General features: G+C 41.9%; 1 protein-coding gene and 1 long non-coding RNA gene across 4 annotated transcripts in view; one reads left to right on the top strand and one right to left on the bottom strand.

Moving 5' to 3' along the window:
• The first annotated feature begins 1,345 nt into the window (after positions 1 to 1,345).
• The window catches only part of LOC142046588 (uncharacterized), a 42,458-nt gene continuing 28,620 nt past the window's right edge, over positions 1,346 to 15,183 (top strand). Inside the window, exon 1 of the long non-coding RNA XR_012655573.1 lies at positions 1,346 to 2,094. This is a non-coding gene — a long non-coding RNA (uncharacterized LOC142046588). The remainder of the gene's footprint in view (positions 2,095 to 15,183) is intronic.
• The window catches only part of PACRG (parkin coregulated), a 468,057-nt gene continuing 465,985 nt past the window's right edge, over positions 13,112 to 15,183 (bottom strand). For 2 of the 3 annotated variants that reach the window (XM_075064095.1, XM_075064096.1), the window contains one exon: positions 13,116 to 14,147. In XM_075064095.1, coding sequence (XP_074920196.1) covers positions 13,987 to 14,147 — 161 coding nt within the window. In that variant the 3' untranslated portion in view covers positions 13,116 to 13,986. Of the gene's footprint in view, positions 14,148 to 15,183 lie in introns of all 3 variants that reach the window. The other variant, XM_075064098.1, reaches the window with a different exon arrangement.

Raw genomic sequence — 15,183 nt, 5'->3', positions numbered from 1 at the left:
TCTTTTATCCCAGCCTCCAGTCACCTTTTACTCCACTGTTCTGCTGAGCAATGCTGAGTTCACATCGGTCGCCTGCTGGAGCTTCCCATTATTAGTGTTAGCTGTTCTATCTCCGAGTTCTCACTGTATTGCTGGATCCTCCCTAGCTATGGATGAGTTTCGTCCAGTCCTTAACAACCCATTCATACTACCCCAGGCAGTTCCTGACACAAATCCCTCATGGCTCCAGCTCTGCACCGAGAAGAGCCTTTTAACCTTTTTGTACCCTCTGGCTAGCAATCCCCAGTCAAGTAAGTCACTGCCATACAGGTCAATCATAAAAATATTGCAGAAAATTCCCACTTAGTCACCTATGGTTTGGCAGAGTCTGCTGGCCCAGGAAACGGGTGGCCTGGCAGAGCTGACAAACTGCACAGATCTACAGGGTGCAAGTCAGTTTTCTAGCCTTTACCCTAAAAACAGGAACGCTTTAGAGATTTGCAGTTAGTAAATAAACCTCATCTCTTGCCTAATCTGTGTCCCAGCCACTCTCCACATATTGCAGAGAAAACCCCAGACTTCCGTCTATTGTCTGCTTTCATTGAACTTCAACATGTGAGACACTATCCTCATTCCTAGGGAGGTTTGAAGGGAAGTTTTGGAACCTATCTGGGGATTTTACTCTGTGGCTAATGTAGAAGAAACCGGGACTTGTGAGGCTCTTCTTGTACATTGGTTCCCTAGCTATGCTTAAACTATCATGAAATAATATATAAATATACTAGTGGAGCTCCTAGTGTCATAATAGACACCTGCTTACAATTGGCCTAACATAAGTTAAGTTCACATGGGTTCAGCTGTATTTTATTTATTGGCTGTGTCTTCTCTCTTATTAGAACCTGATTTTATGGGAGGGAAATGTTAGAATATATTTTAAAGCAGATTTTGGTTTAAATTTAAGTTTCGGAGCTGTTCATCAGTCTCATGTCTGTTCCTGCTCATAGCTCCTGCTAGTATAAAGGAGTTTTGTCTAACTTACGTGAGTGTTTGAGTTGTATGTTTAACCTCAGTTTGAAGTTACATTAGGAAAAGCAGATAGTTGCCATCCTGAGGTGTTCTTTGCAAACATGCTTTCCTGCTGGGGGATTTATTGCTCTTGGGCTGTGTATTTACTGAAATGTGTGAAGAGAAAGTTCACACTAAAAAAGAAATGTCCTTCACTGCATATTTCATTATTCTTATTGTTGCCTGATGATAGAAGTTTACCAATTTCTGAATACACACATCCCATCGCTGATTTTAACTTTGGTATTTTTTTTTCTTAGCAAATGCTGCATGCGACTTTTATTCCAAATCACTATACAGGGCGGGAAGGAGGGGAAGACAAATCTCTTCAGTCTTCTGAGATTAGCAGGAGAAAGTAATTTAGACATGAGAGTTAAAAAAAAAAAAAGAGAACAAGTGAAAGGGATAGAGGACAAAGTAAGGCACAGAAGTAAGGTGCAGCAGCCACATGAAGAAGATACGGTTATAATGTAAGCGCAAGCCCTCCAAAGTGCTTCTGAAGGTAGAAAAAAGAATTACAGAGGGAAAACTCACAGCCTGTGATACAACACCACAAGTTTAAAGAGAAGGTCAGGAGTCAGTTCCTGCTCTCCTCTCTCACACAAATAATCCCATTGACTTCACTGAGACAAATCACAAAGGATAAGACAAGTGACATTTAGCTCCAAATGTTACTTTGTATAACTACAACAAGTTTTGTACACGCTGAACTGAAACAGTCTCTCTCTTATGGAATCACTTCCCCATTTTAGTTTCATTGAGATCAAGAGCTCACATTGAGGACCGAACATTGAAAGAGGAGTCATCAGCTTAGAGCAAGAAACTGGGTTTTACCTGTAGCTTTGACTCAGACTGCTGTGTGTATGGTTATGTCTACACTTCCGAGCCACATTGCTGAGATTGGGGAGATTTAGTGGGTCTAATGAAGACCCGCAAAAATTGACCACAGAGCGCTTTCCGGTCAACTCCAGTACTCCACTGGAACAAGAGGAGTAAGGGAAGTCAACCGCAGAGTGTCTCCAATCGATGCAGCACAGTGTAGACACTGCGGTAAGTCAACCTAAGCTACATCAACTCCAGCCACATTATTTATGTAGCTGGAGTAGCATAAATTACATCAACTTACCCCAGTAGTGTAGACAAGGCCTGACTTGTGTTTACTCAGGAGTAATAATGTCTCCCTCTCTTGCTGGCGTGTTATGAGGCTTAGCTGCTAGTGTTGGTAAAATGTTTTGAGAGCCTTAGATGGAAGGAGCTCTAGGAGTACAATTTTTAAAAATTAGTATCTCCACTTCCAGACAGTGAAGTAGAGTCTGGACTTGGGAGAATGATAGAAATGAGTAGACACAGACCTCGGATATTCTTTCCCAGTCAAGTTTTATTTACTGTTTACACAGTTCCTATTCTTGCCTTTAGCAAAGTTGGAGAAAAGAGCAAAAGCAGCAGTGAAAGTTTATACATAGTTAACCACACTTCAGGGCTCAAGGAAAACATCTGTCTGTGTTCAAATGACTATTACTCTGGTTACTATTTCTCTCGGGTATTGCTTCCAACTGCTGCATCTCTGGCCTGGTCTACGTTAGGAAACTATTCCTAACATTTCCCCCACACTGGTGGAAGGAGTAGGAACTCTAGTGTAGACAAAAGCAGGTGGCAGCATTTTATGCACCATATCTAGGCAGGATTAGAGGACACAGAGCTCATCTACTCTAGCCTGCTCACTGTTGCTACTGATAGTAGCCCTGCACTGGTGCTAGCAAAAGTTGGAAACTTTAGAGAAAAAAAGGCTTGTGTAGACACAGCCCGTGTCTTTCCCTTATCCCGATAATAGTGAAGTCCTTTGTAAAGAATGTGTGCATGGCCTGTCGCTCAAAAATCGTTACCTTCAGATAGGCCAAATGGCCCTGGATGTTGGGCTGGTACATTGCCTCCATCCACTTAGGCAGTGCCAAGACATTGGGCATTGTTTTGTGCCTTGTCTAAACTATGAAAATTACCTGTAGCTAACAACTGGCGTCAGCAATAGGTGTATCTGCACTGGTGCTGGACACAGTTCTGCCAGTGCAGTCCAGGATAAACCACATTCAGCATCTGCGGTTAAAACCTGCTCTTTTAGCCCCAGTTTCTCAAATGGCTGGGCTTGCAGGCCTTGTTTGCACTAGAAGCATTTGGAAAAAAGTCTGCCAAACTGTAACAGGGTTCAAAGAAGAACTAGATAAGTTCATGGAGGATAGGTCCATCAATGGCTATTAGCCAGGATGGGCAGGGATGGTGTTCCTAGCCTCTATTTGTCAGAAGCTGGGAATGGGTGACAGGGGATGGATCACTTGATTGCCTGTTCTATTCATTTCCTCTGGGGCACCTGGCATTGGCAGAAGACAGGATACTGGGCTAAATGGACCTTTGGTCTGACCCACTATGGCTGTTCTTATTGCCAATATCAGTTCAGCTGAATCAGTGTTAGTAACACAGGGAGCCCTAGTGTACAGTTTTCAGCACAGTGTCATTTAACCCTGCTCAGAGCAAGTCTGATCAGTTTGGGACTGAAAATAGCATTGGCAGCCAACAGACTTCCAGTGATACTAAAGCTGGTTGAGAAATGTCCTTAGGGTAGACAAGGTGACACAGTGTGCTCAGCACTGTTACACCCATCGTCAACAATGGAGCATTTTCAGGAGTATGGACAAGATCATTTTATCCCATTACCTTTGCAACAAACTCCTACCCTTGGATATAATAATCACCTCATTGTCTCAATTTCCCACAGAAGTGCCTTAAGCTCTGAGTTGTTTAGCTCAACAAACAGAAAGCAGGATGTGCCTTAAATACAATGTTACAAATATATAACCAAATTTTCAGACCTGTTCCCCAAGTTTTGGTGCCTCAGTCTGAAACACTGAGAGCCTGATTTTTCCAAGATGCTGTAGCTCCCAAGCCCCTTTGAGAAGTCAGGCTCTGTAAGTGTCTGTCCCCATGGAATAGGGTGACCAGATAACATGTGAAAAGTCAGGATGGGGTGTGGGGTTAGGTGCCTACAAAAGACAAAGCTACACATATCAGGACTGTCCCTATAAAATCAGAACATCTGCTATGTGAAATGGGATGGTGTTTAGGACCCTGAGGTTTAGTTAGAGTTTTAATGGAGCCCAACTTGCCACACTGCCGAATTAAGACTCCTATAGAATACAGATGCCTTTTTCCCCCTCCCAATCAACATTTTGTTCTGAAATTTTTTAAATGATCTGAAATGCAGGAAATTGCATCTAGTAGTTCAAACATTTCAGGGGCAGGGGCGACAGGTTGACTCCTGGACCCCTCTTTTGTTTGTTCCCAATTTCCTACAGCCTCTGTCTGCTTTGCTAGCTCAGGCCTGCAGTCAGCACTTTTCCCTCTAGAGAAGGGGAGTCTCAGACTAATCTAACATCCCATCCTGAGTGCATCAGGAAGCAATGTACCTCAGATGCACAAATCTCTCACTCCTCTGGATGGAAATCTAGACAAAAGTATTTCAGAAAGCTTAAGCAGGGCAAATGAAATGGCTGTACATAATTTAAGAGACGTACTTAAATTTTCATGAGAAACTGAAAATAAGTAAAATTAAACATAATATTGGATTGAGCCATGGCTGTTCCTCACCTTCGTCTCTTTATGTAGCTCCCTAGAAATTAAAAAGTGCTGTTTGTATGACTGCCTTCTATTGATCAGGGTATAAAAACCATGAGTGAGTGAAAGCTCTGGAAAAAAAAAAAAAAAAAGATGTGGGAGACATGAAAAGGCAGCTAGAGACTACATGCCAGTAATAAAAAGTTGGAAATATTTGTGGGCATGAAGGGGAGCTGGTGAATAGAGGAGATACAAACATCTTACAGGGAGCTGAGAAATACTCCTTAAAAAAAGGCTGGAAATAGAGGATTCTGTGTTTGCTTATATAAAAAAAACAAAAAAAACCCACAGCTCATTTGTCCTTTAGTTATACTCATGCTCCAGAACAGACCACTGCAAATAATAATGTACAAGCTAAAAAATTAAAAACTACCAATAAGAAAGAGTCCTAACTAGTATATTTAGGCACTGATCTCGTCTCCCAGTTGCTTGAGTGGTCAGGATCTGGCCCTTCAAGGCAACAAGAGCCTAGTAAGGCATTTTGGGTTTTTTTAAACTATACTTAGGATTTAAAAACAAGCAGCTGAAATTTAATGGTTTAGTTTCCTTTTCTGAAATGAGGATTTATTTTTTCCTTCTATTGATAAGGGAGAACCCTTATTAATGAGGCCTCTATGGTAGTTACACTTGTTGCTGTCACGCTATAAGATGTGCACATCCCCCCTCCCTGAGGGTTTAACTGCTTTGTAGATCCATAAAGATATTTCACACAGAAAGCTGTATTCAGCTGGAGCTCTTAAGCCTCCTTTGTGAAATGTTGTGGTATTTTGTGAGATATGTGGCCTTTGCAGTACACGTGACATTGTTAGGCTGCTAAGCATTCGAGTTCAAGGGCTGTATTTTCCAGATACTTTTCAATCAATTAAATTGGTTGGCAATATTGGATGCACTTTAAAAAGAAGGGGGAAATAAAAAGACCGTGCCCTCCTCCCCAAAATATCTGGAGCCTGCACAGCTAGCTTGATTCTTGTCTCTCTCCAAACAAAGCCATCACAAACACTAGATTTTTTAATTAATTTATTTTTAAAAGAGGCTCACTCTTCTGGAATGCTTTTCAGTGGGGTTTTCCTTCTTCATTGGAAACATTATTTTCATGGGTGTGGGGGATTTTTAATCAGAACCCTAACAACCCCTACACCCCATACACCTTATTTTTCTGCTGTTGAATACACACCGCCCCCCTTAATGTCAAAACAATTCTTCATGGATTTTTTTTCCCCTGACTGTTGCATTTTTACATGCTTGTACACCCAAGTCAGATGGGGGAAGCGGACAAAAGGCCTTTTAAAAGCAATCTTTTAGAATGATCTTATTGTGCCCTTAATTACATCAAACTACATGTGGGCTTGATTATAGATGGACATAGTTTTAGCTGTAGGTTGGTTTTAACTAAGCCAAACATATTTTAGGCCAAAGCCCTGCACGTCGTCAGAAAACAGCTTTAGTCACATTAGTCCCATAAGTAATAATGCATAGCAAGCAATAATTGGATGCAAGAAGCTTAGAGCAGATGTTCCCTCACTTCAATTCTTGAGGCAGTAGAGTAGCAATTTCTACTTTTGTAACAGCCACATATGATGCAGTGTTATTAAAAAGAAGTTTCAAGCACTGAGTTCTTCAAGTGAATAGCTGAGAAATAAAATCAAGACTGAAATGCTGTATTGAACAGTTAGACGTCCAAGCTTTTTTCCAAGAGTAGTTTAGAAAAGATATAGGTTTTACCATTGACTTTGCAATAACCGAGTTAAGCTTTATTTTTCTTAGATACACCTATTATTCATTTTCAACTCTGTAAAAAGTTTTATTTTCCTGAGAGGAGGGGAAAATTTAGTCTTCCAATTGCTGTTAATGGGAGCATTAAAGTAATTTCCCTGAGCATCCCATCGCATACTGGAGAATTTCATATAATGGTTCCGTAGGCGACTTCAGAGATTTCACTCTCCAGAATCATTGCCTGCTGTCTGGGTTCCTGAGGCTGGAGATCACAATTACAATTCACAAAAACATCTCTTCAGCTCAGTGAAAGTGAGGAAAGGGGACAGTCCAGATGTCACTGAAATCTAAGGTAACTGACAGTGACCAACAGGAGCAGGATCCAGCCCACAAGGAGAAAATGATGAATACATTTAAAGAATTTCTTTATTCTACTATTGGCAGACGGGGCGGCTCTAAGAATTTTGCCGCCCCAAGCATGGCAGGCAGGCTGTCTTCTGCGGCTTGCCTGTGGATGGTCCGTTGGTCCCACGGCTTTGGCGGACCTCCCGCAGGTGTGCGCCCCCCGTGGCTTGCCACCCCAAGCACGCACTTGGCATGCTGGGTCCTGGAGCCGCCCCTGTTGGCAGAGCAAAGCAAGGCCCTACGCTCAACTTGAAGGTGTTCCTCTGCTTGCCTGTAATACGGTAACTTTTCGAATGCCACACCTAATCAAGTAAAAAAAAAAAAAAAAGTCACGGAATGTTCTAGGCATGAAAGGACAGAATCCTATTGCTTGTGGTGAAAACTGAACAACCAAAACAGGGAGACATGCACAGAGAGCCCTTTCATTGGGTTAGCAGACCCAGCAGCTTCTACTACCGCTGTAATGTTTATAGCTCAAAAGAATTGTTCAATATTAATGGGTGCCATCAATCTATGTCTCCCAACATAATGATAGCCCCCATCTCAGCTCTGCCCATCGTCCCAATGCTGTTTAAAATGTTGATACTCAAGGATTTATTTTCCAGTCAGAAAGAAAAAAAGGGACAGGAGAAAGGGGACACTCAGAATCCCTGGCATGGGGCGCAGAGGGAAGTGGGGTACAGTATTATGGGGAAAGAGGGACATGCAGGCCACAGATCCTAGCATGTGGGGAGGCAAAGGGAGTGCACAGAGTCCCTGATAGTGTGGGGAAGGGGTAGTGGGGAGGCGTGTGGAACAAGGGGCGCACAGAGTTCCTGGTATAAGGAAGATGATGGGGGTATGGTGGGTTACAAGGAGTCCCTGAAGTAGAGGGGGATAAAGGGAGCTTGTGCAGGGGGAAGGGTTATAAATGGGAGGAATTCAAGGAGCCTCTGGCATGTGCAATGAACTCAGGCTACAGCAGCAGCCAAGTGTGGGACTTTCTAGTCATTTTTTTATTAAACAGGTTCTAGTGTAGGCTCTTAAGTAAATCTCACCTACTAGTAAACTAAAACTATTACAAGAATATACCTAGTAGGGACTAGTCTTTACTGCCCTTATCTTTTATACCAAAACTCTGTACAATAGTGTATAAGGGTAAATAATCTTGATTAGAGAAGGGGAAAAAGACACCCCCACCCCATGCTAAATGATGAAACAATGACCGTAAGCAATATTTTTTAAAAAATTCTCTCTCAGTGGTGGAAGGGTCGAGTGAATAAATGACTATCCAGAAAACATTTCTGTGAGAAAACTGAAAAGAAGAAAACACCACCTCAGGCAACTCACGAACACAAATGATTTGCTACAAAAGGACGCTCTCATTCAACACGCACTGCATCAGTTAATCAGTGCATGTGAGTCACATACCATTGGCTAGCTGCTCAATACACAGTATCCCACCACCTGGCAACATAACATGATACTGGAGGTCTCTGAAGCTTGGCCATAACATTTTTCAGAGATCTAGTGTAGGCATGAGACTAGGACTTAGAGGCCAATCCTGAATATGGCAGGGATGAGCCAAACAACATAGAGATGTTCCCTACTCTGTTTGCTAGGATTCCATGGGCTGAGTTGTCCCTGACCATGGGAAGACAAAAACTTACTTCAACACTAGGAAAACTTAATGCCCAGACCCTTTTGTTGGGAGAGATTTAACAGCACTGAGGGGTATGATAAGACGTATAACCCCAAAGGGCCCAGTGAGGCTCAGAACAGCTCCACGCATGATATTTGGGCCATTGCTGCGGTGAGCAGCACTTTGCAGTTTGTTCATTCCAGTCCCCATATCTCAGCAAAACAGCTGCTATTGCTCCCTCACCCCCTGGCACATCCAGTCCTTCATTGTAGTAGAAGCAACAGAGGGCAAGTCTTGCAGAAATGTTCTGCTTTAACTAATACCAGGAGCAGCTCTGCATCACCAACCCCAAAGCATCAGCCACCTCCCATGCTCTTGCCATGCAGTGAAAACTGCAGAGGAGAAGCCTTTGCCTCTGTAGTTTTTCCCCTAAGCCAATCACTTTCATGGCTGCTGGTCCACGCCCCTTCTTCCATCCCCTCCATTTGCTGTTTGGTTCAGTGCAGCACAGCAAGACCCAGTGCCAGGAGCATTGAGAGAGACCCAGGGAAAGCCCAGAGGTACAGGGACTAACACTTGACAGGGAGCTGGGGAGAAGCTAAGTCATTGCCCATAGGCCTGGGAAGAGGAGAGACTGTGGCCTGACTGTGCTTTTGGAAGACTATGCATTGAGGAGAGGTTAGGAGGAGTTACCCTTTTCTTTTCATAACTTGGCAGTTGCTGTCTGGGTGGGAGGAAAAGGTGTTCAAGTCCTTGTTCCATAAATTTAAAGTCAGGGCCATCACTAACTAATGTCACATCTTAGCATGCAAGTGTTGGTGGGTTTTTATGGGAACAAGTTGCATAGAACAACCTCATCACCGCCTGACCGCATGACTAAAAACTGTGCTGGGTCCCAACTAGCGCTGTTTGGGACTTTTCAGATGAAAGTGCCTTTCACTGGAAAATTCCAGTTTGTTGAGGCTAAGATGTTGTGCAGAAACGTATCTAGTTTGACAATCTCTGAAACCACAGGCAGGATCCAGACAGCAGGAAACCAGGCAGGCTTCTATCTCATTTGGTGGGCTGCTGAGCCTAGGCTTACAGGGTTCACAGCTCTGGGTAGCCCCCACTGTACAGGCTACCCAGGACACTAGGGCTTCCAAGATCCCAGCTGCCACAAAGCTAGATGCCCGGGAGCTCCAGTTCTAGCCAGGACTTGGCTTACTCATGGCAGGGGGTCTGGAAGCCCTGAGAATCCTAGTTTAAGCTAGGCCTTTCTGGCTTCTAGGCTCACTACGGCTGCTGCAAAGGCAGGAGCTTGGGCGTCCTGTGGCAGGCTTCAAGGGGCCTTAGCTTCAGGGCAGTCCCACCATGCTGACTGCCCAAGGGCCAAGGTCCCCAAGACTTTGAGGGTGGTGATGACTATGCATTGAAGGTGTAGATCACACCACTTATCTGGCCTTTTCCCTTGTTCTCCAAGGCTATTTTTGAGACCTGAGCAACACATTTTTGGTCCTGATTTAACTATTTCACTGCTGTATGATTTTATACAGGAATCACTAGGTCATTACAAGCCCTCATCTGAATACAGTTCTCCTGGTATTCAAGGTGCTTCTACTGGTATAGCTTATTCCCATAAATGTATGCAAGTAAGCAACACCAGTAGAAGCACCTTTATACTAATATCTCGGCCTTCACATTAGGGCATTGCACCACATTACCTTTATTAGTTTCTAAATGAACATTGGCATAGCAGTGCAAATACTGCTTGTAGACAAGCCCTGAAAGTGATGTGCATTTCCTTCCCGTGGCATAAAACAAAATAAGGGATGTGTGGGGAGAAGCATACTGGCCTACTGATTATCATCCTCCCAGTCTAACTGCCTCAACTTTAGTGACAGCTTTTTCATACAGTTTGCATCAGAATACTGGCATGGTTGACATTTAGACATCTCAGGTCTTGTTGTATCTATGAAAAATCATACTATATTCTGTTTCAAACCAGGTAATAAGTGATTGTTATAAGAGCCAGTGTCATTAGAATCTGATTACAAACAGACCCACAATTTTTTCTTGTTTTTCCATGTGCTCCTGTTCACCCCATCCCCCCAACCAAGATAATTAATCCTTACCTACTTGTGCTTCTCCACTGCATCACGATAAGATGATTTTGTGTCGCTCTCAGTGTTTTAAAGGTACAAGGATTAGTTCCCATTTCATAGGTTTTAGTAGTTGTTCCAACACGCTATGGTTAGCAAGACCACAGGATTTTAGTTTGAGGTCTAAAATTTTCTCTTGCTTGTGTGCGCCAAGATGGGCCCCCATAGACAAACTGCAGCACTAAGGGTGTGGCCTGAAGAATGTTTATTGCATTGCCCAAGCTAGCACTGCCTCTGATCACTTACAATTCCTGTCCAGTGAGTGCTCCAATTCTTCTTTGTAGGAGGGGCTTCTCACAGAAACTTGTGCAGCATCTTTTCTCTCCTTCATGCTGTCCCCCACACCACCCCTTTGAGAAACAGGAATTGAAGGCTCACTAAACCTGCAAGTCTCATATTCTGAGCTGACTTAGATCAGAAACTTCTGTTTAGAATGGGGAAGTGCAAATGTTCCAGTGGCTTGAACACAACTTTTGAAACATTCTGATGCTGATTTATACTTTAAATACCAACTGTGTTTTCTTTCTCAAGTGCAGATAGTTTTATAAACAGGATCCTCAAGTACTACATACTCCAAACAGTATGCAAGCTGTCTAGTTTGCACCTAGATTTTTTTAAAATTAAGTAGCTGTAGGATTATATACTGAATGATCAAATTAGACCCATATGGGGACATTCAGCACAGTATTAAACTTGAAGTTAACATTTAAAAACATTTTTTCACTCTCTGAAAGCAGATTGCTCACATCAAGAGCAAACAACAATACCCCTCAGTGGATTACCACATTGAAAGCATCAGATAAATTGACAAGGAAGTCATTCTGGATTCAGGGTGTGACCTAGCATAGTAGGGGCCTGGGACCCCCTCCTTTCCCCCAGGACGGGAATCAGCACTCCCCTGCCCACAGGAGAGGCAGAGGTTGCTAGAGTGAGGTCTTGCCCCAGCAACTGAATATCTGCTTGGGTGGGGTCCACTCTAGTCCATGTCTCCTGCCACATGCAGAGAGCCTATTGTGGGGGGGGAGGAGTAGAGTTTGCAGGCAATCCAGAACAATAGATCTGGCAGTTTACAGCCACTGAGATACATAAAGCAGTTCACCTGTCAGTGCTATGATTTCAGTGGGCTCAGCTAGTGGTTGCTACACAAATCACATTTTTCAATGTTATCTTCACAATCATGAAAATTATAAACTTACCTTTTAAAAAAAATGAAAGCAGAGTCTGATGTAATCACATGACTCCAGGAATTGGGTCCATAGACTAGTGCCAATAGTGTTTATGCTTTAATCCAGCCCTAGGAGTTGAGTCTTTTTGGCACCATTAAACCCACCCCCCCAAATTTTTAGGAGCTCAACAAGCTGTTCAGTTTTCAGTGCATATAGAGGTGTCATCTATCCCAAGTGGCTCAGGTCTCCATGTTAAAGACTTATCCAGTCCATCCTTGTTCCAGAGAGGTATGTAGGTAAAAAGCCAGATCCACAGCTAGGTCTTTTCTACATTAGTCATTTTTTACCTTGAGTTACTTGATTGCCAATTAACTTGTTAGTTAACAAGGCTGGAAAGGTAATCTGGACACTCCCCAAATGTTTGTTCCAGAATACAAAGGGACTGTGGTTTACCTTGCAGCCTAGTGTCCACACCAGCCTTTATAACTTTTACCTCCTTTGAGCTAATTGGCAATAAACTTGAAATAAAAATTTTTTTACTGTTGACCTGGTCTAAATCCATGTAGCTAACTGGCCTCACTGAAGCTGTGCTTATTTACAGCAGCTGAGGATCTGGCTGAGGCTGTTTGATAATTATATTCAATTAGAAATTGTCCCTAGGCTATCTGTATGTCAGTGCTGCAACTATATGAACTGGTGAATGCAGGAGCTCAGTTTTCCATTTTTATGTATAAATACCATCTCCTGATAGCAGTAAACTAACTAGGGAGTGTATTTGAAGGTCATACCATTACTGAAGTGCTTTAAATCACTTGGCCTTTGGTTTTGTGCTTTATAAAGCACTTTGAGTTATGCTATAATTGCCCAGAAACACACTGCCTGTCATGCTTAAAGGTACATTTGTCAGGGTTGGCAGCCCCACAATTTGATTTACCTTACTAAAATGATTTTCCAAAATGGTTTAATTTTTAAAGTTCCTGTGTTCCCAACTTGCATGGTTTTGTCATGAGTCTAGTGATAGTTGATGTTTTTCCAAAAGCCCAATCACCCAGATTCATGAGGATCTCAGATTTCATTAAAAAAGTAAGTTTCTTGCCCTCATGTTTACATAGACAAGCTTGAAAATGTGACCCAGGTGCAGCTTAAAAGATCAGAAAGGAGAAGACAAACACAATAAGCCCAAACTTTGTAATTAACGCTCCCTGCAACAAAAAACAGCAACAAAAACTACCTCATGATTTTTGAATAAGTGGGTGTGGCAATACTGAAGTTCATGTAATTCTTTATTGGTGTACTTTATATATATGTATTTAAATTAATAAAATCAATTCCAAAAGCCTCGCTTACATGCAAGACTATGAAAACAACCGCTATGGGGATGCACCGGTGACGACAACTTATTTAGTGAGGAAACTTACAAACAATTATAAACTATAAACAATTAAAAAAAGATTTTAAGAGCTATAAAGAATACTAGTGTCCTTTCTACATACACAACTGTGCAATGGTTGCTTAATATAGCACTTTGTTTTGGGACTGTATAATACATGTTCACCTTACCCCAGCTGATAAATTTTTTAAAACTACTCTCACGTATTTTCCTAAATAAGAACCCAAACTACATAAAAAGGGAAACACCTGGAAACCCATATCATGAGTGAGGAAGAAACATTAATTAATTTTTATCACAGAGCTTTATAATGGACTATATAAAGTTTCCTACTGTAATTGGTATATACATTCAACAGTTGTATTGTATATCAGAGCACATAATTTTCAACAGCTGCTGGAGAGGCATTGCTGAACTTCCGTTTCCATCACAAACACCTATTAAGCAGTCAGCATAAACTCTTCTTATTACAACCCCTGACATCACCCCCACGGCAAGCAGACACAGAACAGTAATTGCTGAATTGTGTATGAAAATTATGGTTTTATTGTCTACACAACTGAAGGTTTAACTCTGACTTCTGCTCCAGTCAGCTCTGTTATAAAGAAGTAATTCTTTCATAGAACAAATAAGCACAGTACACCATTGTAATCTAAGGAACAGGCACTATTCATGTATTGGAAAGACTTGTTCACAATAGTGCTAGCAGTTTAATGGTCCAGAAGCCACTACTTTAGCAGCTGTAGAGGAAGAAAGCACGAATAACAAGATATTATACAGAATTGGATATAGCCTTTGAGAATACAAATGGAATCATCCCTGTTGACACAACCATCTTATCTGTTAGTTTAACAAGCACGACTGATAGGTAGGGACCATGTATTTAATGTTTATATAAGCGTCTTCTCCACCATAGCGCTCAAAGGCTTCCAGTGTCTCTTGAATCAAATCTCCGATATTTTCACGCTTCTGCTGGCTGTAGTCAATACCGTCTCCTGAATTCACTGGTTAATAAAAACAAAATACAACATTATGTTAGAGTTTTCCTTGTAGCTTTCTGAAAACATGACGTAGCTAAATAGAATTGCTGGTCAATCACAATAACTTCACTGCAATCTTTATCCTGTGACATAAAGTTGCAGGATTTAAATATATGAAATTCTATCTATCCATTCATCATCCATCCTCTTTCCACTGAAGTTGTCAATATGGTCTAAAATATATTTGTAATGTGCCTATTAGCTTAGTATCTAGATGCTATTCTGGATTTTTAAAATGCAGAAAACAAATTTTATTAACATCCACAGGCTTTGTCTCTGGAGACAGTCACATAGCTGGTCAGTAACATCTTAAGACCATTACTGCTTCATTTCATAGTGATAGTTGGGACAAAACTCAATCGCCAGATATATAAATGCTTATCTCTGAAAAGCTAGGGTCTGTTGTGGTATGAAATCCTTAGTGGGATGCTTTTTTGGGATTGTTCCATGCTAAACACCAGATCCACATGCCTACAGTGTTTCAGATTGTGGAGCTCAAAGAGGGGGTGTCATTTGGCCAAAGAGATATATTTGGAGCACAACACACCACTCAATCTACTTTTACTCCCTGAAAAATGGGTTACATTAAGTTAATGACAAGAGGACAAATTATTCTAGCCCCTAGACAGAACAACAACTGTCGCAGCCTTCTTTAACATGGAGCAGATTGAGAACTGGCTGTGATGTTTATTTGTGCACAAACAGCATATTAGCTAATATAAAGAGCCCAGAGTAAACTGCTGCACAAAAGTTTTAAAAATGCAAAACAGTGATAGATAATTCTGCTCCCAGGGATTTTAAGAGAGATTTAAAGGGGAAAAATGTGTTACAATTTGCCAGAAAATAGCACTTCAAAATCTCCAAAGATTGGACTCTCTCAGCATGAATATTCTCCAAAACGTACATCAACAATAATTTGTTAAGGACACTGGCTGGCTTCGGGAATTGTTGATGGCTCTAGTCCAGCCAGGATACACAGTCACTGGGAGTGGTTACTATC

Source organism: Chelonoidis abingdonii, chromosome 3 (assembly GCF_003597395.2).
Source record: "Chelonoidis abingdonii isolate Lonesome George chromosome 3, CheloAbing_2.0, whole genome shotgun sequence".
Taxonomy (NCBI): Eukaryota; Metazoa; Chordata; order Testudines; family Testudinidae; genus Chelonoidis; species Chelonoidis abingdonii.
This window is presented reverse-complemented; position numbering and strand designations above follow the sequence as displayed.